This window comes from Chelon labrosus (genome assembly GCF_963514085.1).
Source record: "Chelon labrosus genome assembly, chromosome: 9".
In the NCBI taxonomy this organism is placed as follows: domain Eukaryota; kingdom Metazoa; phylum Chordata; class Actinopteri; order Mugiliformes; family Mugilidae; genus Chelon; species Chelon labrosus.
Window position 1 is genome coordinate 20,987,414 of NC_140359.1, and position 25,360 is coordinate 21,012,773.

General features: G+C 43.4%; 1 protein-coding gene across 3 annotated transcripts in view; it reads left to right on the top strand.

The window, feature by feature from the left end:
- sema6a (sema domain, transmembrane domain (TM), and cytoplasmic domain, (semaphorin) 6A) overlaps positions 1–23,321 on the top strand; it is a 106,068-nt gene extending 82,747 nt beyond the window's left edge. For 2 of the 3 annotated variants that reach the window (XM_084551211.1, XM_084551210.1), the window contains exons 16-19: positions 3,285–3,343; positions 4,166–4,186; positions 7,161–7,340; positions 17,780–23,321. In XM_084551211.1, the coding sequence (XP_084407337.1) occupies positions 3,285–3,343; positions 4,166–4,186; positions 7,161–7,340; positions 17,780–18,942 (1,423 nt within the window). In that variant the 3' untranslated portion in view covers positions 18,943–23,321. The remainder of the gene's footprint in view (positions 1–3,284; positions 3,344–4,165; positions 4,187–7,160; positions 7,341–17,779) is intronic. The other variant, XM_084551212.1, reaches the window with a different exon arrangement.
- The last annotated feature ends 2,039 nt before the right edge of the window (positions 23,322–25,360 follow it).

Consider the following 25,360-nt stretch of genomic DNA (forward strand, 5'->3'; position numbering starts at 1 on the left):
AAGGAAAGTGTTGTTTTGCCACAGGCTCGGGGTTGGGTACGCAGCGCTGGGGAAAGCTCGATGGTCACAGCAACTATAATTTGCGGCTGTATTTATGACACAGAACCCGATTACGCTTTCTGAACAAACAGCGTATGGAGTTCTGTGGTGGGAAAAAACATTTTACACATGAAGTCATAACAAAAGGACCAGTGCTGCTCTGGCTATTTGACGTTGAATGAATTTGATCCCCCCGCTGCAAAATGTTTGGTCTGGGATGCCAGCGCGCCACATGTAGAGACAAAACCTGCGTAGCGAAAACACACACACACGCACCACACATCGTGTTGTTATTCTCCTCCGGCTGAGTTTCCACTTTGGAGCAGGAGCCGGCATTAAGAGGGCAGATGACCTCGCTCGTTTACTCCACAATATTTCTGAGTGAGCGAGGGAGGGGATTAGGTCTAGTAGATTCAGGTCTGTTTTTGCAAGGTTGGACAGGAGGACTCGGACACTTTTTGTTGTTTTAAAAGGTTTGCTCTTACAAACAGTCCCCTGCAGAGAAGACGCTTCTGTTTCTTTCTCCCCTTTTTACCTTCTCTTATCCTTATTAACATAAGGTGTAGTAGCACCATCTCTTTTCCTGTTTCCTCATCCGTCTGTTCAACCTACAGCTAATTATCATCTTACCTCCGTACGTCCATCCCTGTCTGCTCATCTATTTTTATCCATCTTCCTTTTTTACTGTCCTTCCTCTGACATATTCCTCCTCTCTTGCAAGCCTCCCCTCCTTTCTTCTTCCATCTGGCCCTGATGCTAGCATGCCAGCTTTCCCATGTGGAGTTATGCCTCTTATACCTGCTGTCTATAAACAGCTTGCACTCTGGTCTCCTGCAATATGGTCCCCTGCCCCCTCCCCTTGTTCATGCATGTAATTGCATATGATATTGAACGGTTGTTATTTTGCAAACCAGATACAGGGTTGTGTTCCTCTGACAATCGGCAAATCAGCTCAGCACGTTGATAATTATTTGTGAATAATTTCAGCTATTGCGTTGCGCTGCAGCCCTGACTTCTCAAATATTGCCATATGCCGGCCGGTGAGCGACATACTCTTCTTTAAATGAAAGCCATGAATCAACAATGAATGTGCAACTTTGAGGAAGCCTTGTGCATACTGACTTTACACTGTATGTACAGTATATTCAGTCCCCAATGGCTCGTTCGCTCCTGATATGAATAATTAATGCTATTATGCCTGACCTGCATTTCAGTAACCAAGTCCCCTCTGTGCAACCACTCATCTCACATAATAACCACATTTGATAATATAAAAAAGGAGGCATTGGCTGCCTCCAGTAATGCACAGTGCAGCTTGAATTGGATTTAAATATGCATTATGTGGTTGCAGTGGGATCTTAACCCTGAGCTGAACCGTCTGTAGTGTCACATTCGAACAGGCGGCACTTCTGTTGCTATAATGCAGTCACTATGGGACCTGAACCCTTTAAACGGGAGTTCACACTGTGGTTCGTGCACTTTCGTATGTGCCAAGAACGGCCCAGACACTGCATCTGTAGTGTGACAACTCATTTTTAATTCATCTTGAGATCAGCCCTTTAATCTTCATCTCTGGAAACCATGACCACGAGGCTGCCCGTGTTTTGTGCTCGGCAGAGAAGCCAAAACAATACTGTGGGTCGGGGTGACAACGGCTGCGGATACCAGGAGTGCTTGGACTGTATTTGTGCAACTCTGCGTCTGCTTTGTAATTATGACCGTGTTTGATAAGCAAATGAGATAAGCTGATTAACTGTACCCCATGTATGAAAAGGGGAAGTTCCTCTTGTTGTTGTGTTTGATTTTCAAGGTGATTGGTAATCAAGAGGGGGAAATTCACCAGTTCCTTTCCAATTAAGCTTCTTTCAGACTTTGGGGAAAATATGAATGGAATACATGGAACTTTCTCCAGCATGTAAATATACGTCAAGTGACTTTGATTCTGATTTGAGTACCAAACAACAGAAATCCATGTTCTTCCTGAAATCCCCCGTTCTTGTCATGCTCTTATTTTGGACTCCGATCAAGGCACAAGGGGCGTGTGACGCTGTTTTGGAAAATCATTCTTTTTCATGCTATAATTGAGATCAGTGGAGGGTGAGGAAGATGAGAGGCGGGTGGACCGGCAGGAGGAGGAGTAATGAAGAGGGAAGGGGTGGGTGGGTAGGTGGGTGGGTGAGGAGGACTGTGAAAAGCTGTCATGCGTGACCGTGATCCCGGTTGACAGTTGGTCCGCTCTGTTTAACAGATCTCCTTACTGCCTGCTTGGTGGTCTTTCGGGGAGAAAACAGGTCTCGGTGCGGGACTGCATCAGAAAATAACATCTCCCCAAAACCTTCTCCCTTCGTGTCATATGATGGCCCTCAAGCATGGTTGCCCCTCGCTGCCCTGGTCTTGGCCCATGTGATTATAACTACATGCTCATATCTCTGCTGAAGCTAGATAAAGTCAGACACTGTGTAACAGGAGAAAGGATTATAGAAACTACAAAGTCAAGTTCTGTTGAAAAAAACAACAACACTTTTTTGCTTATTTGACAAGAGTTAGATGAGAAAGTTGATACATCTCTCATGTCTGTACAATACATTTGAAGCTGAAGGAAGCAGCGGGTTAGCTTAGCTTAGCATAAAGATTGGAGGACAGGCCTGGCTCTGTCTAAATACAACACCTAATGTAACTGTGAAACTTACTAATCAATATGTTGTTAAATCCATACAAAAAGAAAGTATATAAAGGACAACTAGGCTTATTATGAAAGGAGTTTGCTCTTGGAGTTGTAACTTCCGCTTTTTCCAAAAACGCTAAGCTAGCTAGTTTTACGTGCACCTCACTGACCTACGTTAGAGTGGTATCAATCTCAATTCCCTCACGGCGAGAAAGCAAATTACCTTTATTTAAAGCTTCACAAATATGATAACAGATTTTATTACAGTCAAATAAAACATAAATCTATTTTTTCAACACTTCTGGCAGTGAGTCAGGTGTCAGTTATGGATTTACTAGCCTGCCTGCTCTCTTCATAACCACTGATTTTAGGCCTCCAGGGCACCTGCTAGGTGCTCTTTGATTTCAATCCAGCATATGGCTTTCTGCAGTTTACACCGCGTGCTAGTGTAATGTATTCTGTGTTTGGTGTTGTTTTTGTAGTAGCTTTCCTATAGCTCTGCTACTTTGTTAGGTGTGGCGAGCCTGCATGGCCTGCCCTGCTTTCCGCTGCTGACCATGATGTCTCTGTTCCCCCGCAGATCAGCCTTTGAGCAGGACGTGGAGCATGGTAACACAGATGGCCTGGGAGACTGCCAAAGTAAGCAGGCCTTCACTCTTATCTTTCCTCCTCTTCTCTGAACCCCCACCATCGCCACCGCCACCGTCCCTCTCTTCTCTGTTAACTCCGTCTCCCTCTTCTCCCGGCCCTCGGTTTTCCTTCTTTGCTGCTGTCACCTTTTTCTCCCCGTCTGTTCCGCCCTCACAATCCTCTCTTTCAGCCTCTTCCATCCATCTGTCCCTTTCGGCTCTCGTCCTCTTCTGTCCCTTCCCCGCTGTTTCTCTGGTCCCCCGGTCAATAAAAGTGTTGTGTCCCATTGGGCAAAGACTGGGTTCCTTCTTGCGAATCGCTTCGAGAACACAACCCTAACATTCAGCGACACACAGGGAAGGGACTTCAACTTGTGAGCAGTCACAGGGCTCATTTTGAAACGCAAAACAAGACAGGGCTCTCAACCGAGTCAGCCTCGAAAGCCTTGAAAGGTCTCTTTTACTCTGCGAGACTGTATATTTGATCTTTTCATGTCCAGAATAACTGTTTGGCTGTGTCAAATACTGCTCGCCTTGGAATCATAAAATCACTCTGGCCCATTTGAGCTGTTTACTAAGAGTAAATACAGGTGGTGAATTCATAATGGTTCATTTTCATCTGTATGTTTAGTCAAGGGAACCCGCGGTGTTCGACCTTCATTAGCTGTAGAAGCCATATAGATCACCTCTGATGAGAACTTAGGAGAATATTGAGCAGCCAGTCGATTCTGAATTACTTTAAAAGTCACGGCCTCTGATCGTGTTAAAGCGTGAGCCGCCTTTACCGCAAGTAATAACAGGTTTCCCCTCCTTTCTTCTCTTTCTCTTCCAGACACATTCGTGGCGCTGAATGGTAAGTATCCCAGCGTACTGTACAGACAATCGAATAAAAGCGATACAGCTGCATTTCATCTCCCCTGACTCTTTAACTTCAGCCACACCTCTTCATCTACTCAGTCAATCATCCCCTCTCAGGGAAATGAAAACTCCTCCCACCTGTGTGTGTGTAAAGACGGGTTATTAATCACCCGAGGTTTTTAACCGAATTGATTTCATTTCTTCTTTTTGATAGACGTCCCTTCCAGTTACGAAGGTAATGAAACATTAAAGCACAGTCAGTCACTTTCCCTGATTATAGTATTTCTCATCATAGAGCCCCCTTTGGTGTGCGGAGGAGGTCGCATAGAGATAAGAATCAGAATTAAAAATCTTTAATGCTGATTCTGATTCTATTAGTTCTATCAGACCTTCTCTCCCTCCTTGCTGTACGCCGTGCTCTCCTCTTTATCCCCCGTGCAGTAGCATCGATTAGCCCTGACCTTTGCTTCACTAATTGGATGGATCTGGTTGTTGGTGGTTTAAGGCTCCGATGGCTGAAGAAATGCCTCAGTGTGCACATTAAAAAGGACATGTGTCAACAGAGAGAGAGCGAGATGTGAAGCTGGCCCGTTTAGAGTCAGGAAATACGTTTCTGCCGAACATACAGACAGTTAAAGACGCTTAGGTCAAAAGGTCTGATGTAAACATCCACAGGCCGACTGTCGTACTGCAGGTTTCTTCTCGCGAATATGCTTACTGTCCTAATCACGTAACACAATATCACAATCACTCTCCACCGCTGGCTGATTGGTTCAGTTTTTCTCACTCTTTTTTTTTTTTTTAAAGAGTGATAAACAGTTGTGATTAGCCTGCAGCAAAGTCACTCTAATCCATAGCATGCACACCTACACTTGCATCCACCGTATTTTTATATAATGGGAGGATGGACTCGTTTGGTTTTCAGTGAATCTCTCTCACTCTCTCTTGCACACGCACGCCTCGCAGCTGCCAGATCAAAACAGTCAGATCCATACAGAATGACAAGAATAGATATTTTGAAGTGTTTCCAGAAAGCCCAGTGCTCTCTCTCTCTCTCACACACCACACAACCCCCGTGGCTGTACCCCCACTGCGATTCTCCCTCCTTTTGGAGATCCAGGGTCATGGAAAAAGCGTCTGTGTTGCTGTGCACCCCTATAGTGCTGAATATGCTCCCACAGGCTTCGTTGTGTATTTACAGGCGCGCACTCAAACACACGCACACACACACACACACACACAGACAACACCCAGTTTGCAACCCTTTCCAAACAAACTCTCCACTCCAGCCCTTCCATCTATCTGTCGGTGGTTGATATGGATTTGAAGATAAATAAATGCCCCCTCTCCATTCTCCTTCTCTCCTACTCCAGACTAGACATCCTCGCCTCTCTTTTAATCTGTAGAAAGAGAGGGATGTGCATCCGTCGGCAGTTTAGGGCTTCTCCCCCCCCACCCGATCCGAGGAGGAGCTTGGAGGCTCTCTCTCTATGTGTGTCATCTGCCTGAATTGCACTTCCCCTGGCGGTGGGGGAATGAATTATAAAATAGGCCTGTCACACTAATCTCTCAGCCTTGGGCCAATAGTTAAATAAATCATTTTAATGATTGCCACGCCACACAGAGGAGGAGGCGGAGGAGGAGGCTCTGGGTGGCATTGTGTGTGTGTGGGTGTCTGTTGTGCGTCTCCCACCAGCAGCCTCGGCGTTAGCCCTCTGAAACGCCTCACCGTCTTCAAACACGACATAAACACATATTGAAAAAGGAACGCGCGCATCCCCAGACAAACGCACACACATTGCTGTCACCTCCTCCGTGGAGAGATGATTTCAAAATGGTAACTTGGAGGGGGGGGGGTTGAGCTCCACAAGGGGCTGTTGATAAAAGCGCTGTCACTCTTCATATAGGGAGGATGTTTTTAAACATGCGGCTTAAATGCATTATATTAAACACAATATATAGCTTGTGCTAAACTGTGTAGGGTGGCTTAACTGCAAGCGTGTGGGAAGGTAATGTGATTAGCATGGTTCAGAAATAAACAGTCAGACAAAAGCGTACGCATAAACGGGCGGGTGCAGGAAAAGCGAAGTGCAGGTATAGACAGAACGAACGCAGATACAATAAGTATGATCCATCATCCACACATTAAGGAGCACTTTCTTGCCGTTGCCCTTTCAGTGAATTCATTTCCGCGAGTTATTTTCCTCCATTAGCTGATAATTTGCTCTGTATAGGATTTCAGGAAAAAAGCACAGAGCCCAAGGTGTCATCTACAAGTTGCATGTTTTGTTCACAGGAAAAACGTTGCGATAAATGCCACAGAAGACAAAGGAAAGCAGCAAATCTGCAGCAATTTACTGCTTGAAAAATGACTAGTTTTAGATTAATTGTTAATTTTCCCTCCAGAGACCATCTTTCTCTACGACAAGGTTATCAACATACAGTACATGCTGATCGTTGCTTCCATTTAAACAGACTTGTGAAAGATATCTGGAATAATACGAACAGAGTAAAAGTTACAGGCAGGCTTTGCAACAGGGGCGATAGAGAAAGAAAGTTATTCTCTTGTCCTTCATATCAAAGACAGACCCCCTATGGTGATTGCGGAGAAACGCTCTGCTCTGCTCTGACAGGCCCAACAGAGCTTTGACATGTCAGTCAGAACAGGAGGGGAGAGAGCGAGAAAGAGAGCGGCAGAGAATGACTGAAATAAAAAAGCGAGATGCTGAGAAACACGCACACACATTTTCTAATGACTTTCCCAGGGTCAAAGGGAGAAATACTTTCTAAGCTCACGCAGCCCTGCAGCTGTCCTTGTATGTGTGTGTGTGAGTGTTTCTGTGTGCTAGCCTCAAAGGAGGACTAGATGTGTGTTTCTGTATGTGAACCCCTGCTGGCCTGTGCTTGCGTGCACTGAAGCCTGTCCCTGTTTGCCGTGAGCATTGGTTAACCTGTGCTGTGTCCGGCAGGCCACCATCACCACCACCATCACCACACCCTCTCACTACCCACCTCGGCCCTCCCAGAGGCCGCAGAGGGGCCCCTGGGGCGGGGCCGCATGGTGGAGCGGAAGGACCCCCCCATGAGTTCAGACAAAGGGGAGGACCCCTACGTGGCCGTGCCCTCTCAGACTCAGCCCGAAGCCAATGGTAAGCCTTGGAACGCAACAGTGAGCAGTCAATTTGGTCCATTGTCACCTGTGGCAAGGGAGGGGAGGGATGAAGGGGGTGGGGAGGGGTTTGTGTAATTGAGATTTACGGCTGCCTTGCTGCTTCCAGCTGACGAGGTGTAGAGATAGTGGATCGCTTTCTCTCTAGGGGACAAATTGCCTCACGCTGAGCACGTAAACCCCCCACCGAAACGTACGCAGACTCAACTACGAGGCGCATAGATATGCACGTACATGCACACACACTTTCTTGTGCTCATTAACACACGTGTGCGCACACACAAGCACACACACACACCGTAGGATGGATTTATTATCCTGTGGACTGTAATGTCCCACAGGAGATGTAATATCCAGACCATTACACTCTGAAAAGGAAGATGGCAGTGTATTTATTTCCTCAGGAAGACGGCCCAGTCCCAGGCTCTGTCATGCTTTGCGACACAGTGACATGACATTGAACGCCCTTTTCTCCTGTGTTAACAACCTGCCTAATGCCATACCGCCTCAAGGACGGCTCGCTGGATAAATGAAACAGAGAGAAAGGGAAAGAAGGGGAGGAGACAACTCACAGAATAAAGGGAAAAACGGGGGGAAACGGCTCACCGCAGTGGTGCCGATCCATGTTTTGTCCCTCGATAAATCAGACAAACCTATAACAGATCGAATGGAAACATAAGCAACATGTGGCCGCCGTGGCCTTGAGGCGATATTGATTAGAAGAATAATGGCAAGTGCAGCCTTTAACATATATTCTACACGTAAAGAAAGAGAAAGAGCAGCTAATAAACTAAGACTAAAGCATTTTGCCATTGGAGTTTGTTTTAAAAGATGGATAAATTCAGTTACAGCCTAAAAAACAACGCTGTTAAAAGAGTGTTTCAAGGCTGAAGTGTTGACAGGTTAGACTGATAAGTTGATGTTAGCATCCAAAAACGTGAAGAGCTAAAAGATTACTTACACAACTCAACTCACAAGTGTCAGGTTTTTTACATGAGATTATAAAAACCATAAATTGGGTTTATAAAATAAAGCGGTTCAGTCTCTCACAACACTCACATCAATATCTCCTCCCTGTGGGATAAAGAGAGGTTCAGCAGCGGTTTCAACATGTCAGCTGGAAGCAGTAAGGCAACCAGTAGGTAGATCCAAGCACAATGGTGGCAGAGACTTCAGACAGCATGCCTACAGACAGCATCACAACATGCTGTCTGTACCCCCCGTCGCCTTTACCTGAGCAGGTGTGACACTACTTGAGCCTCACGACGAGTGGTGAGGAATGCTAAGAATCCACCGCAGCAAAAACTAAAAGATAAGACAAGATAATACTTTATTTATCCCACAGTGGGGATAGCAATATCAATCAATAAAATGTCCAGAATATATATATATTTTTTTACTTTTGTCAAATGTGGTGGGATGGTCAATGCTCAGGTAACTGCAATGGGGTTTCACATTTCAAAACAATGCTTCCAGCTATTTTTGTTTTTTCCTTTCTGTATGGTTATAATTGTTGTTATAATTTTTAAGAGGCACCTTTGCAGCTTATTTCACTGTTTATCAGTTCAGTCTCAGCTCTGCAGTCTTTTTCTTTTTCTCCGAAAAATCAGCTCAGATGAGATTTATTTGATTTTCCTTGATTTGCGTGGTCTTCCTGTGAGCAGCTCTCGATATTTTGCATGGCTTGGTCTGAGACTTTTTATTTTTTTCTTCTTTGCCGTTTCTATATTTGCCTTCTTTCCTGTGTTGATTGCTTTGATGGTATTAAGCGCAGTTTTGCCTCCATACAGCTTAATGCTTTTTCGGCATGGCAAACTGAGCGCCACAGTCAACAGTGCTCATTTCCCGCTCCACCCATCGCTCCCTCCACCCATCGCTCCCTCCTCTTCCTTCCCGTCGCCCTCAGTATTACTGGCTTCAGGTGTCAACTGTACTGTGAAAACTTTGCAAACTGTGGGTGAGAGTGAAAATGAAAAACTGTATATGCATGAGGAACGATTATGGAGTCAGAAACTAAATAAATTAGTTATTTTATCTGCATGTTAATGGCACAGAGATAAACCCACGCGGGCCATTTTACAGAAGAAATAAGGGATAAACATTTAACTAAACTATCAATCTCAAGTTTATGCTTGAGCGAAAATGTATTAGCTCATATCCATTTGCAAGCTTGTTCGTGATTTAAAAGTAATTACTATGACTCCCCAACTTTTTCATTTGCAGTTGAGACATTGTGCAATCTTATCTGCTAATGAATATTGCAGTGCTGCCAATATGTATTAGCCCAACACCACCAGAGTAATTAGAAATGCTGCAAAGTGATGAGTATTCACACGCTGATGATATTTAGCACCCAACAGCATCATTGTCTGGTGTTCCAGTGGGGCCCGCGCACTAGCCAGGTGGCCGCTTGTATTTCACAGTACATTTGAGCGTGGTGTTTGTCTGTCTGTCTGTCTGTCTGTGTGTGTGTGTGTTTGGGCCCTCATCTGTCCCTGTTATTTTTTTCCTCCTCCTTGTCATCCTTCCGTACACCTCTCCCGTTTTCTCCCACTGCTCACCCTGCCCCCAAATCCGCCACTTTCCACCATCTGCTGCCATTGTGATCAGTCGTCTCCCTTCCACAGGACCTCTCATCTGACTGGGATGGCATGTTCCAAGGCTATACCTTAACCTAGTGCAAATTAATTCCTGAACCAATTTACGGAGGCACCTCCCCCAACGGCCCTCCCACCTCTCGTCCTCCTCCATCCCTCTCTGCACCTCCTCCCCCTTTTTAAGCCTGTCTCTTCTCCGACTGGAGTCATATCTCTTCTCCTGTCTGCAGGAATGAATCCTTTGCTTTCTCTCTTCTTCTTCTTCTTCTACCTGTCTCCCTTTCTCTGTCAGGCTCAGCTCAACAACCCCCCCTCCCCCCTTCGTTCCCCCTTCCCCTGTTACCGTCACCCTCCCCCAGCCCCGACCTGTAGCCACGACTGTGTTGCTCCAATTTATGGGTTCATTACAGCAGCTATCCAGGGGAGAGGCAAAGAAGAGAGGTGGAAGGGGAGAGGGATGGAGAGAGACCGCAGGGAAAGAGACATGGGAAATGAGGGGATGGGGGAAACATGATAAAGATATATTAAACAGAGCAGGACAGTAGCGGTGAAGGTTATGAGAAAGATACGAAAAGATAGCAGGTAGAAGGATTTGAACAAACAAGAATCAGAGAGGATATAAGATATTGCAGCTAAACAGGGTGAACAACAGTGTTTCTCTCTATCCCTCTCGGTCATTTGTGTTCATAGCGAGGCACGGTTTTAACCCTTAACAGTCTACGTTCTGTATTTCATCGTTATCCTGCTAACCCAACTAATTTTGTTTCACGCAGGTCAAAAAAATAAATCAAACAGTACATTCTGTGCAACCTCCTAGAAATTACATTCATACACCGCTGACTTCCTTCAGGGATTGAATTTTAAAGTAAAATGTCATGCAACCCAGATTTTATTTAATCAGTTTAACATTGTTATTTATCTGGAAGTATTATCTGGCCCAAATTGTCATTAAAATGTTTCCTGAAAAGGTATTTTATCGTCCCATGGCAATAAAAGCATGATTTATGTTGTGTTGCTGACATTTGTATCAATGAGGGCTACCTAGATAACAGAAATACCTTTCTGTGTAATGCAATACAGTCGCACAGCACCACTAAAATAATCACACAGTGGAATCAGCACCTCTCAACCAAAACTGACCATTATAACCTTCATGAGAGTGGGATTTATTGCAGGGCTGTTCTGTTAGAAAGCACTGGTGTGCCCAATAAACAGGCTGCTACAAGCTGTACACATATTCCAGGCAGCATCTACATTTCTTAACATGATAGGAAAGTATTATATAAATGCAATTTCTAGGAGATATAGTTATGTAATGAGATCTTTTTGTTATCTCGTGTCAAAACACAAGGTTGTAATTCACTAAATCAGTATTCACAAGTGTCTCTTTCAGCTGAAGAAGAAAACAACGATGCTCTTTTAAAATCTTGATAATTACAAACATTTTGATGAGGTTTCTTCTCCATTACACTACTAGTTACTGTAATTTATTCAGATGTATGAGTTTCCCTCCATGCCAGGATTTCACAATAATGCCAACTGTCAAGTGACAGCTGCTCTGTAAGGGTTATTTTCAGCTGCAGGAATCTCTCTGACACCTGTGTGCCAAGGTGAGGCGGGCGAGATAAAAGGAGACCATGACCCTGCTCAGACAGGGATGCAGTATTATTTATTTTTTCATGCCAAAAAGTCTTGATAGCCTGAGAATTTCACTTCATCTCTCTTCCCGGGAAGCAGTTGAAGGAGCATTTCACCATCGTTACCGGGGATGACGTGTCAATCTTAAATCTTACCTGTAGTCGGAGGGAGGGGGAGGGGAGACCTGTCAAATATGCCCAGCAGTAGCAGAGGAAATAGATTATTTTTTTTGTTTACAGTGAAATTCTGGTTTCACAGCGTGATCAATTTAACCTGCATCGACTTGAGCTGGCCCAGCTACAGTACGTCCCCCTAGAAGGGCTAAAAATGTGGGTTTGCAAACACAGCTATATCTGCAATATTGTCAACTTGGATAGTTGTGAAGAATGAGTTTAATCGCTGAAACAAAACTAAAACAAACAACCATTTCTCTCAAATATAACAGCTATCACATGTTATATTTCAGTGGTATTTCATCTACGTTGAGCCATAAAAAGAATAAAATAAAAGATGGAAGGGCTGTTTCTCATTTTTATGGAGACAATTCAAATTGCCCTCCATTGGTGGTAAGCAAACAACAATCTGAGGTAATAACGGCTTAGTTATGAACGCCTCTCCGCCTTAGGTATCAATGCATTTGGCTTGTGAAGTTTCCGAGGATCCTTTGAGGTTTGGCGCATTGGGAAATTTAATGTTAGCAGTTTCATATGTCCTTGCAGTTAAATGTTAGGATTTAAGTTAATCCTGTCAAAGAGGATGATAGGATTTATGTTAGAAGTTTGTGGAGTTGCCCTTTAGGGGAGGGTGAATGCAGTTTATCAAAGAAAGAAAAAAGTAATTAAATGATCTAACGGCCCACATTCATTCTAACACCTTCACTATTATCTTAAGTAGAGGTTTCTGGTTCTGTGTTTCTCACCGGCCAAAGATTTTGATAGGTCTTTGTGAAGCAGATGAATTATCCGCAGCTCATTGTGAACCATAATAGTGGACTGGATGCTTTCCCAGCATTACGCACTTCCCCGACTGACGTCAAGCCATAAGCCATAATTTCCTCCACTGATTAGCTTATTGTTCTCTCGATTCGCTTTTGTTTTTCGACACACATTTGCTGCTTACTTTTCCATTTCTATGTTTCGGTCGTGGCTTTCAGTAAGGCCCCCTAACCGTTGCTGCTGGTCCGCACAAAAGCTTTTGCTCTGTCTTTCGGCCATGTGAAACCGAATCTCATATCGCGGCAGCTCTTCCCTTTGTGCTTCTGAAGCTCTCCTAACCCGCATTCAGCCGTCATTATTCTGCTCTGAACTGAATTTAAACTGTCACGATCAGGATGTCCATGAGCGAGGCGGTCGTCAAGCTGAGTCTTTGTTCACCAGGTGGCACATTTGGGCCTGCTGTGTACTAAAACATTTCGACACAGTGATCAACAGCTGCATTTATAATGGGGCAAATGACGATGCATATCAGCACAGACATAGCACTTTAGTCATCCATAGAGGTCTAATGCTCGAAACACATTTCCTGTAGTCACTGCGTGAGAATTCACTTGAGTGGGTCTCTGTTTGTGTAACAGTGATTCATCATGAGCGAATACCAATTAACAGCGGCCAAGATTACTGAAAGGAAAAAACAGACATGAATCCAGACTCCATTTTTATTTACACACGTATCAACATTTTCTTTTCATGAATTGTGGTTTATTCTTTTTAAGGAGCTTCCGTCTTCACTGCGACATCTCACTGAACTACAGAAGGAACCGGATTAATCGTTTTAACCGCGTTCCTCACACTGGGCAGTGTATTTTAAGAAATCTATCGGTGGTAATTTATGGCGTCAAACAGCTGATGGAAAAAAAATGTTCCCAGGGATTGTTTGATTTGGGTTAATTTCCCGTGATTAAATACTGCAGTCTGTATGCAGGGAGTAGGGTAGGTTAGTGCATCAGTGTTAATACCTGAGGTGCAGAATGATATAATTAGGGGTTTAATTATATCTTAACTGGCTCATTGGTATGCAGTGCACTGACTCTGGATTGTCTGATGAATGTTTTAATATTGAATAACACCATTAACGCAAGTGTCTCTTGAACACAAACATACACAGGATCTAATGGGATAATATCCTAACAGGGCCTTAAATAGAACTTAATGAATTGCTGTCACGATCTAAACAGTCGAGCTGGTCCTTAACAGGAAATAGAAATCATCTAAAGAGTAAACAGAAGGCAGAGAAAAACGATTCCCCCCCCTTTCAACTTTTTCCTCTTCTCCATTCCTTTGTTGTCAAGGTTCACTCCTCTATCTCTCAACAAGTGACACATCAGTGAGTGCGTTTAAGTCTGATTAAGATTTTTATCATTTTGCAGACAATGTCTGTATAACGGCCTGCAGTCAGGGGTTAGGGCCCTCTCTGTAACCCCTCTGTGATGTTTAACTGCCTTTGAAGTTTTCCCAACACCAACACAAAGACGAGCTCTGTGGGCTTAAGCGAGCTGGTGCCTCTGAAGAGATTAAAAGAGTGTATAGAGCGTCTATGTGTGTCAGACAGATAGAGAGCATTCACAAGTTCCAGTCACAGCAGATTACAATGTTTCTGATTTACAACTAAGTGCTGCCGACCCAGCCGGTTTTGACAGCAAGAAATATCTGTGTATCTGAGATATGTGTTTAATATCTGAATGTTGAGGCTCGAGGCGGTGTGAAATTCAAATCAATTCAACCGCTGAGAGAAGTGTCAGACTGCAGGATGCCTTGTGATGCAGTCCGGGGCGAGGCAAAAGTTGAAAACCAGAAGATTAGAAGCCACTGTATAGTCAGAACCCCAAACAAGATGAGACTAAAGCAGAAAATCTGTGGGTTTTAGCAGCACTTTGATACTTTTCACGGGCACGTTGGGGAAGTTTTGAAAAGTTTTACCAGGATCACATCGAAAAACGAGCCACCTTGACGTCCTGTGATTCAACCGAGACAGCTCCGGTGTCCTCCGCGGCAACTTTCATTCCCTTTGATGTTGGGATGAGAAACAATTCCTCACATTAAAGATGGAAGTCTTCAAAGTTCCCTCTTTTTCCCTCTTATGTGTTTTACCCGAGGCCTTGGGCTAAGCACCCTCTGGAAGTGTGTGAGGGAAGTGAGTGATGTGATGTGTGAAAAAGAGACGAATGAAAAGATTTTTTTATTTTTTTTTTAAATCAGGACGAGCCATGCAGTGCAGGTTAAATAGGGCTTTAACCTCAGCTCCCACACCCAGAATAGAAGACAAAGATCCAGCTCCACAGTTCACCTCCTTCATCTGAATTAACAGCCTCTCGGCTCCGCTGCCCTCCGTCTTTTGTTATTCAATGTGAAATCTGAACGCCCGGTCGAAGAAAGTTAACCTTTTGCCGAAATAAATTCACTGTCATGAAAATTCATAACAGTTTTGACTTGCTCTTTCAGCATGTAAGCAGCGTAGACAGAGATGGATGAATGTATTTACATTTAACACGGATTCTGGAAAAAAGAGAGATTTGCCAAAGTATTTGTTTATGCGTGCACTTTAATTTTCTTACGACTTTTTGAGATTCCCAGGGTTCCTCATCTCAAGTGAAGGTGAATTCCCCTTCCAGCCCTACCCGGGTTTCGAAGAATTGTTTAACCCAGCAGCAGCTCTGAACTGTCGCCCATTTCCACAGTCGTTTCTGCCAAAGGATGATAACTCACCAAGACCACAAGGTCGTAATTACAGCCATCCAGTTTCCACTGGATAGAACGCTTACCATATGGACACTGAACGGTGTGAAAGAAAAACTCTCTGAAACTAGAGGAAAGTCAGAAAGGTGATTCATTGTTTCTGTGAAGGAGAGATGTAGCAGAAAATGGGGGAAAAAAAAGATCTAATCGGAGGAATGTCATCTAAGTGAAAGATAGTGGCGAAGAAAAGTATCTCTCTCGCTCTTGGTTGTATGAGATGGAAAGCAGATGTTACATCAGACGGACAAGCCGCTTGGTCACACAAGTCCGCGGCATAACACTTGTCAAAGCTCGGTGCTTTGCCGCAGATAACGCTCGTCACTTCTCACACTATCCACACAGCTGGGCACATCCCCGATAAGAAACGACCCTGTCCAGAAAAGAGGTTTTTAAAGCTTTTGTTTAACATTCAAAGAGATATGGCTGAGCTGTGTGTTGTCAGCACTCTATTAAAGACAAAAGAGAAGGTTTGTTTTTACAGTAAGTGAGGAACGACCAGAGCAAATGCAACAGCCCATTTTCTTGAGCTTTAAAGTCCACATAAAGACCGAGGCATCTCTCCGTGCTTTATTCCAGCAAGAGAAATGGGTTTTAAGTCGTGTCGTCGGACTAATGAAGTATGACTACGGCTAGTGAGGATTATGGATGTTAGCTTAAGAGAGTCTGGATTTCAGTTCCACGAGAACAGATTACCATGCTGTCTCTGCGTCTGTGTTATGTCTCACCGAGGAGACGCAGAAACAAGATATTCTCCAAGTACATCCTCAGTGACACAGCCGAGCTGAAAAGCCAAACATGATTACCCAGCGTCTTCAGGATTTCAGAGAATTATTGCAACCGGCGCGTTTGTTTTGTGGCATCTTTCTTTGAAAAATTACAGAGCAAATTGAAACTCTTGATGATATACAAGAAGGAGGAAGAAATTCATTTGCGGGAACAGCAAACCGTAAAAAAAGACCAAATTGCATCAATCTACTTTATGAAGACTTTGCATTTGCCTTGTCTGCGTACTGTTGGTGAGCTACAGTGCAAAAGTCCTTTGTCCTGCAGGAGTAGTGTACTGAAATAAGTACAATGTTATTTAAAATATTACGATACGATGCCATAAGAGGGGAAAACTATTATTTTTTCTACCACAAGAAACACTGAGGTAAAGTCAGAAGACAGTAGAGAGTCAATAAAAAAAAATCCTATTAAATGCAAAGGATGTTTGAAAGTTCTTGAACAAATCACCCACCTAGTGCTTTGTCCTTGAAGTTGAATTCCATTCATGCATGTGTTTATTTTTCTTAGACATACCGTCCAGACTGACTACAGCTTCCATATTTTCTGCATTTTATAGTTTTTTAGGTTGTTTTTACGACCGCCGAACAGCATACACGTGGTATTTCAGAACCCCTTTTCACATGTGTTTCCTTTACACTGAGTAATATACACCGTGATACGGGACAATGAAGGCAGCACGCACGTGTAACCGAGTCCCATCATCAAAAGCAGCGGTGCACGGTGGGAGCTCTTTACGTGATGGAGTCCACCTGCCTAATCTTGTGTTTGACGCGTTATAAATCTCAGCCGGGGAATCGTGTGTTTAACCCAAGGAAAGAGCGCGCTGCATTAGGTGTCTGCATTCATCAGCAGGCTGGAGGTTATCATCTGTGTGTGGGAAGTGCGTGTGTCCGGAGTCGTGTTTGTGTGTGTGCAGATCATTGTTGACCCTATTTTATTACACGCCACCTGCTGCTCCCCGCTTGCCCACCTCTAAAATACTTCTTAGCCGCTTTTATTGAATTATCTTTCATTTGGCCGTATCACCGCCGCGTCTTTGCCAGCCTTTGAAAGTGCCGCTTTCATAAGACACTGATGACACAGCTCATTGGATTTAGCGCCTAATCAGAGTTTTTTTTTTTTTTTTTTTAAACGTATTCACTGTGATTCATGAGATTGGATCCGAGCTTTATGAAAAGTCTCCCATTTGCATGTATGAGAAGAAAGGGTCTGGGTATTTCAGACTCCTTTATCTGCGCGCATATCTTTTTTTCATTCCAGCAGAAGGTTTTTATCTGGGATTTAAAATGTGAATCATAATCACTCCTCCAAAACACATTTTCAGTCTAAGATTGGATTTTTCGGAAATACTGAATGTTGCTACTTCAAGCTACCGTTTGTGCCCCTTTTTTTGAATAGATGCTCCTTATGATGCTATAAACCCTTCTTCATTTGCATGTTTTTCATGAAATTATTTAAGCCTCTAATCTTTTTACCCAGAAAATATATTTTAATTATTGTGACTGAAAATTGTTTTCTATTTTTTGGTTAGTCTAATAATATCTTACCCAATGGCTCTTTTTTTTTTTTTTCTTGGAGACAAGTTCCTACATAACATCCTAGCTGCAGTGTCATCTCTCCTTCTCTTAGTCTGCCAGTCTGAATGTCATCTCTGCGTCTCTCTGCAGGTGTGATCCGTGAAAGCTACCAGAAGGGTCGCGACCAGCTGGTTCCTGTGACCCTGTTGGCTATCGCCGTCATCCTAGCGTTTGCCATGGGTGCCATCTTCTCTGGCATCATTGTCTACTGTGTCTGTGACCACCGGCGGAGAGACATAGACCTGACAGGCCGCAAGGAGAAAGATAACCACCACCTCCACTCCCGCCGAGGATCCATGAACAGTGTGACCAAGCTGACGGGCCTGTTTGAGACGCAGGCCAAAGATGGTCGCCCTGAGGCGATCCTCACCCCTTTGATGCACAACGGGAGGCTGACACCAAATGGGAAGATGCTGATAAAAGCGGACCAGCACCACCTGGACCTCGCCGCTCTGCCAACGCCTGAATCCACCCCCATGCAGCCACGACGTAAGCCCAGCCGGGGAAGCCGAGAATGGGAGAGAAACCAGAACCTCATCAACGCTTGCACCAAGGATATGCCCCCTATGGGCTCCCCTGTGATCTCTACGGACCTGCCTCTGAGGGCCTCACCAGGACACATCCCCAGCGTGGTAGTTCTACCTCTGCCACAGCATCAGCACCAGCTTCAGCCTCATCTGCAGCAGCATCAACAGTCCTACCAGCATGAATATGTGGAGCAGCCCCACCATAGTGATATGAGCATGGGCCATGGTGTCATGGACGACCAGGGGGCCACCCTGGAATACAAGACAATGAAGAGCCCGTGCCACAACCTCAACATGGTGGATCCAGATGGGGTGCTTCCACCTCGCGTGCCCCAAAGAGAGGCCTCTCTCACCATTCCTCCTGCTGTCCCACAGATGGGCAAACGCCTGGAGGTCCACTCGTCAGTCTACGGGCTCCGAAAGGGATCAGCGTCCGGTGCTTCTGGATCCTCTGCCCTCAAGAAGCACAACACCAACTCATCTAACTCATCCCATTTGGCGAGACATCACAGCTTCAACCGTGTGGAGACTCCACCGCCTGCACCTCAGAGGGTGGACTCCATACAAATGACAGCACAGGGCATATCTCTGTCACGGCAGCCTGGAATGAGCTCCTATGGTTCACTGCCTCGAACAGGCATCAAACATCTCAAGCCTGACGTCCCTCCCAAACCCTCTGTAGTCTCACTCTCAACAAAAGTCAAGTCCAGTGACTCCGGCACATAGTCAGCTCGCCGGTCCAATGTGAACAGACAGCAGTGAAGGGTGTTTTCCTAAAGAGAGAAAAAAAACAGGGAATACTGTACAACTTGCATCTCCTTTTAGTGTTTTTGTTTGTTTGTTTGTTTTTGGTGTACAGTACAGTGGAAAATGAAACACAGTTTTTTTTTTTTTTAAAGAAAACACTTTCTTTTTATATAAATATGTAAATATCATACAATGGTTGTTGTCAGTTGTTGCCGTCATTGAGCTCATGCTCTGGCTGGCTCCCAGTTCCTCTGTAAACACACATGGGAACATGTGCTACTGAAGAAGTAGAAGATGAACGCTCGTCCTTAATATTTCATCCATCGACACCCTGTAGCATTCAAGACTGTGGCCCTCTTGTTTGTGGTGTCTTTGGTCACTCGGACTTGACTTTATCATGCTGGTGAAAGCACATAAGAAGACAACACGGGGGTGTGGAGATTAATTGTTGTACAGTACCTTGAGGACTGGAGAATCTGAGCAAACAAGCACTCAGAGAGTTCGGACTGAAAGAACAGACAGCTGCCTGAGTTATGTCGGAAACTGTGAAAAGCCTCTCAGTGTTACAGCAATCAAGTCCCGCCTGGGTTTGACTCGAAGCCGGAGAAATCTTCTACTGTACTGGTTACTGAATAACACATGACTGTTAATACTAATAGCTTGTTGTATTTATTTTTATTAAGTGCTTTTGAAAACAAAACAGACTGACTTTCTAGGCTCGGAGAGAGAGAGAGAGAGAGAGAGAGAGAGAGCGAGAGTACAAAGAAGAGATCTTTTAATATTAATTAATCGAGTGTGAGAAAAAAAAAAATATTTAAAGTCATTAAACTGGAGCCAGTAGAACTTTCTTGTTGACTAAAGATCCACTAGGTCTTACTGAGTGCTCGGTGGGACCTGCAGCTTGAGATACACATCACCTCTGTGACGAGGAGGAGATATTTATTTAAACTGTGCCAGACCAGGACTTTTACCTTTACGGACCAGAGTACCTATTGATTTAGACCAATCATAACTACAGACTCCTTGAATCTCACCCTTTCACTCCTCCAGTGAGCATCCCCCTCAATCAGCACTGTGGTCGTGTGTGAGTCAGAAACATTTGTCCTGACTGGTTTGCTGGCGTACCGGTGCCGTCAAAGATCACCGATGCATGTTGCATACATAAGAGAAGCACCTCCAGCAACAGTACGGGACTCTGCGTACACACAAAAGGAAAGCTGTAGGTGAGGCTGCTGGAAAAAAAACGGAGCAATGCCTCCGTCTCTTCTAGTGGCGTCACACAGACGAGCAGGCGAAAAAAGAAAAAAAGAAGAAAAACTCTAAAAACATCTGTATTGCCTGCTTCTTTTTCCACATGTAAATTTGTGCCTTACACCCTAAAGTAGTGACAATGTTTTCTTTAATAGCTGTTAACTTTGTCTCCTTGTTGTATTTTTTATTTTTTATTTTTCTTACGTCATGGTATTTCCCTGGTTTGATTAAAATGCAATTAAAGAATGTAGGTGTTATTGTTGTAATTCTGGTCCCTAGACATAACACACTTAACCGTCCAGAGGGGAGGAGAGGAAGGAGCAGCCCCTTTCTTCTTCCACTCTTTCCCTCCGGCACCCACACACAAACACATGCACACACACACGCGCATACAACACACACACTCATCTTTGTGGTTCATTTCTGATTGTGCCATTAATGCGCTTAAAGCAACCCTTTATGTTGTGCTGGCAGTGTCGATGAAGACGTTGTGAGTGTTTTTGATTTTCTATTTTATACAATTTAAGAGTCCTGGTATTTGTTTCTACTTTTTTTTTTTTTTTTTTTGCAGTCCGTTTGTTTGGTGTGATGGTTAATTGATTGATTAACTGAACAATTAACATTTGTTATATGAGAAGGCCAATGTATGTGTATCTTTCCGGTGCACTGCAATAATAATAATGATAATAATAATGCAGCGACGACACCATAGCTAGCGGCGTACAGCACGAGATACACATAAGCGCCCAGTGTACCAACGAGGTTCGAGGCTTCTTATGTGCATCGTAAACATTCATTTGTTAGGCAGCGCATAAACAGGCTGGTTCCTGTGAAGAAAGTTGACATTTTAAAAACAACAATATTAAAAAATTGTACGTTCTTTAACCCCCTTTTTGTAAGAGAAAACCCAGTTTGAGGAAGCTTAGAGATATGTTTTTTTTTATGTCGCTTCACTAACTCTCATTATCAAGGCCTTATGAGTGGCTGAGAGTTTGACTAATCTGACCTTTTTTTTTTTTTTTACTTTCACTTCCTTTTTACTTGAGGATTTTTATTGATCACCCCTCACCTAAACACTTAAATCAGTGGAGCACTCCCTTAGTGTTGTATGTGTAGATAGGTTAAAAAGTTTTCTTGGTATCAAGCAATTTTCCGTTTCTCAATGGAGGAAAGCCAACTACGTCTCAATCCACAGCTAAAATAAGAAGGACATGTAGGATCGGTGGCCTGAATAACGCGTGTTCGGTTGCAACTGACGGGGTCACGAGCGACAGATTAGGTCAAAGCCGGGATTAAAGCGCCCCGTCCGAAAACCTGATCTGGGGTCAGTTTAGTCAGTTATCCCAGTAATTAATTAAAGCTATGATCTTCAAGATTGCAAATGACCCAAGAACAGCATGAAGGCCTCCAGATTTCCAGAACAGCAGGCACAAAGGTGCCCTATTTGCACCCATTCAGAGTATTCGGTGCATGAACCATCAATTTCCAGGCCTGGAGCAACGCTGATCTACAACTAAATATTTCTTTAGTTGTGTTGGATCTCGCCCGGGGAGAAATGTCAGAATGTGATCGAGAAAACCTGTCTAGGTCAAAAGGTTAAATGTTCGCATCCTGCCTAGACCGGTCCATTTAGCTGCGGGTGCATTTAAGACTCAACAACATCGCAAAGCGTTTTGACATCGGAGTGAAGTTTAAACAAGACCGGATTAGGCTTGACTGTGAAGGCTGCTGTGGACAGTGAGGTTCTTTGGTGTGTGCCTTTTTGTCTTTCACCCTTGTTATAATACACTGCTGTTAGATGCAGATCGACTCTCTTCTCAACTTCTCAAACTTTTGAACTTTGTAAGCTTGTAAGATATTGTGACGTCACAAAGTTTTTTGCCCTACTCTCTCCACTTCCTTAACATCTGATTCACAGCTTAATGTATGTTGTAAAGAAAAAAAAACTCTTTAATTTAATGCAAAATGTAATAAAAAAAAAAGAAAATAAAATTCTTGTCATGAAGACTGTGCTACGTCCTTGACTGTTTCACTTGTTCCTCTGCATGCGTTTGTTATCTTTACACTGAGAATGTCTTTAGTTGTTGAGTTTCGCGCTGGGGGAAAACCAAGCCTCGGTTTTGCACAGGATTTGAAGGTTCTTTTGAAGGAGAATCGCTTTTAAGAAAAATATTGTACTTTTCTGACCTCAAGTACACTGTTCTTCTTTCCTTTTCAAAACACCACCAACCCCTCGAGATCTGAGAAATATTTCTAAGGATAAAATTTGACTTTTGATACAAAGCACGCATAAATGGATGTACTTCATACCTAAGTGAAAATGATTTCTTCAACTTCATGTCCAATGAGTGAAAAAAGACAGCGCTATGAGGAGAGTGGTGAGGTCTGCACTGTGAGTACAGGAGACACACTTTTAAACCGATAGAGTACATCACAAGGAGTTGTACTTAATGTATTGCAGGAATTAGCTGTCTAGAGTGCTGAGTATGTTTGGCGTAATCCATTAACTCCAATATAGGTAATCAATAAAAGCTCCAGGGATCCTCCGAAGGCAGTTGAAAGAGAATGAAGGGATACCAAGATGCCGGTGATACTTTCTTTTCATTCAATTTAAAAGCTTTGCATTTTCATCAGCTGCTGCAGAATATAAATTGTTTGAACACTACAAGGCGAAAACATTCAAGTCCTCGTCAAGGGCAAAGAGAAATGGCTATAGTGGAAAATGTGATCTATTACACCGATCAGGCATAACATTATAACCACTGACAGGAGAAGTAAATAACATTGACCATCTTCTGACAATACAGTGTTCTGCTGGGAAATCTTTGGACCTGGCATTGGTGTGGATGTTACTTAGACATGTACCACTTAGACATGAGAACTATCGCCGAAATATGCATTCCCCCTCAGCTCTATGGAACGCGTTAGTGTCTTTTAACTCAGTGTTTTACTTTTCTGGGATGAAACTTGGATCTCACTGCTTTCACCAGCCCTGTTTTCAGAACGAGCGGAGTATTAACACTCTACAAAAACACTGTACGCTATCTCCACAGCACATAATCTTTACAAACAGATATAATACTGAATCTGTAAGCAAGACACAAGAATTTGGAGCCGGAGGCTTTCTGGTGTCCGTTTGTAGTCGGATTAGAGCTGACAACATTCGTTAGACTGCATGCAGGTAAACAGTCTGGAAGTAAAGTCAATAAAGTTTATTTAGCGTAGGACCTTTTACAGAGCAAAATCACAACGTAATGTTATTACTCTGAACGGCAAAAGAAGCAGAGCACCCTGACATACCTTCGGCGAGCAAGTTTAACACATGTCACGGCACTAAAAATCTTAAATAAAAACCGTTAGCTGAGTGTAAACTGGCTTCTTAGCTACTTGGAAGAGGTGGAGGTCTTGACTCAACTCCATCTCCATTCTTGTCTCTCAAATCGGACGGCAAACTATTTCCAGCGAACAGAACAGGAAGTTGGCCATTGCCCCCAGAGTCCAAACCATTAGACAATGGTGAATGGATTCCTGGATTACCCAGCACCAAGCACTTTATCTCAGGAGTCTGGAGAACCAAAGTTAAACTGAGCATGGATGTTGGATTTATCAAAGTCTGCTGAAGTCTGTCAGATTAAGTTTGTATTTAAAGTATATATGATGGTAAATAACTTAAGAGAATGTAATTAATAGTTTAACATGATTCCTAAGCTTCTAATGCTGGGATTTACATAGTATGTGTTGTCATGATGCCAAGATTTCCATTGTTATCTTGACGTTTCGAAACTAGAAGATTAATTGTAGTCATCGATTAATAGTAACAGGAGGGTATTTATATAAAAATGTACTGTGCACTGTAAATAACAATGTATAAAGCCGTGGCACATGCCTATTTAGATTGCATAGGAAAGTATTGTGAACATAAAACACCTTTCTGACACTCCAGTATAACTTATCATCACATCCATGCCTCACAAATGATCAAACAAATCTCAACAGGTCCAGATTTTTTCATGGCTGACTAACACTGACCAGATCAGCTCCTATTTCGAATTAGAATCCCCATCTTCATATGTTAGCTCGTCCTTGAGAGCGTCGTATCATGAAATGGGGCTTTGGCAGGTAGTTTGAGATGTCTGCCTTTGATCATGAGGTGAGTCATAAGGAACAATCACTGGTACAAGTCAGACTACGCGGAGATCAGATATCCAGGATGTGGTGCTGCTAATGAGGCCTGTCGCTGCCTTGACAATGCTGCATTGTACGGTTTCCATTCAGGCACCCGTGTGTTGCTGCACTGCTTGGAGATCAGGATTCAGATTCGGTCACCCCTGAGTCTTTTTTACTGCGTGACGAGAGCACAATCAGATCTAATGATGACTAGTGCGAGCTGGCATTGACACAGAGTTAGTCACAGAGTGTGCTTCAAAGGTCAAGTTTTAAGGGGGCAAGACGGGGCCAAGAAGTTGGGTTGACTGGGAGAGATACAGACAACACACAAGACGGGGCATCATTGGTAAATAATATAATAAAGTGGCTTCTTAACAAGTAGGAAATGTATGTCTTATACATTTATTTATTTTATATGAGACGTGCTTAGTTGTTGTTGAACGTTTCTGTCCGAACATTTGCTGCTTTTACTAGTTTACAGTCTCATTCATAGCAGAGTGTTGTTAATTGAAAATAAATTTGTTTTATTTTATTTTATTGGTTTAATTTCATTGTTCACTTTGCATTCGTGCAGATGCGTTAATACTGCACGGCATCACTTTAATCAATGATTTATAAATGATTTATAAATGATAGTCATTTGTGAGTGGCAAATGCACAGGTATTTCCAAGTGAAGCAGTTTTCTAGCCCGTCTATTGTCATCTAGGATTAACGACAGGATTGCTGGATTAAGCTCCATTAGTTTGAGCTAAATATTCTTAGTAAAACGGAACATTTTTGCATATAAATAGTGCAGCAGTTGAGAGCGGGAGAAGTCAGAGGTGTCTTGATGTTTGCTCTCCCTTGTTTCAGTGCATTATTGCAGAACCCAGAAAAAGAAATCAAGAGAAGCAGCTGCTTTCAAACTTAATATATGTTAACATTTTAAAGCATCTAGTCCTACACTTGCTGATTAGCAGTTACTGGCGAAACGTATGC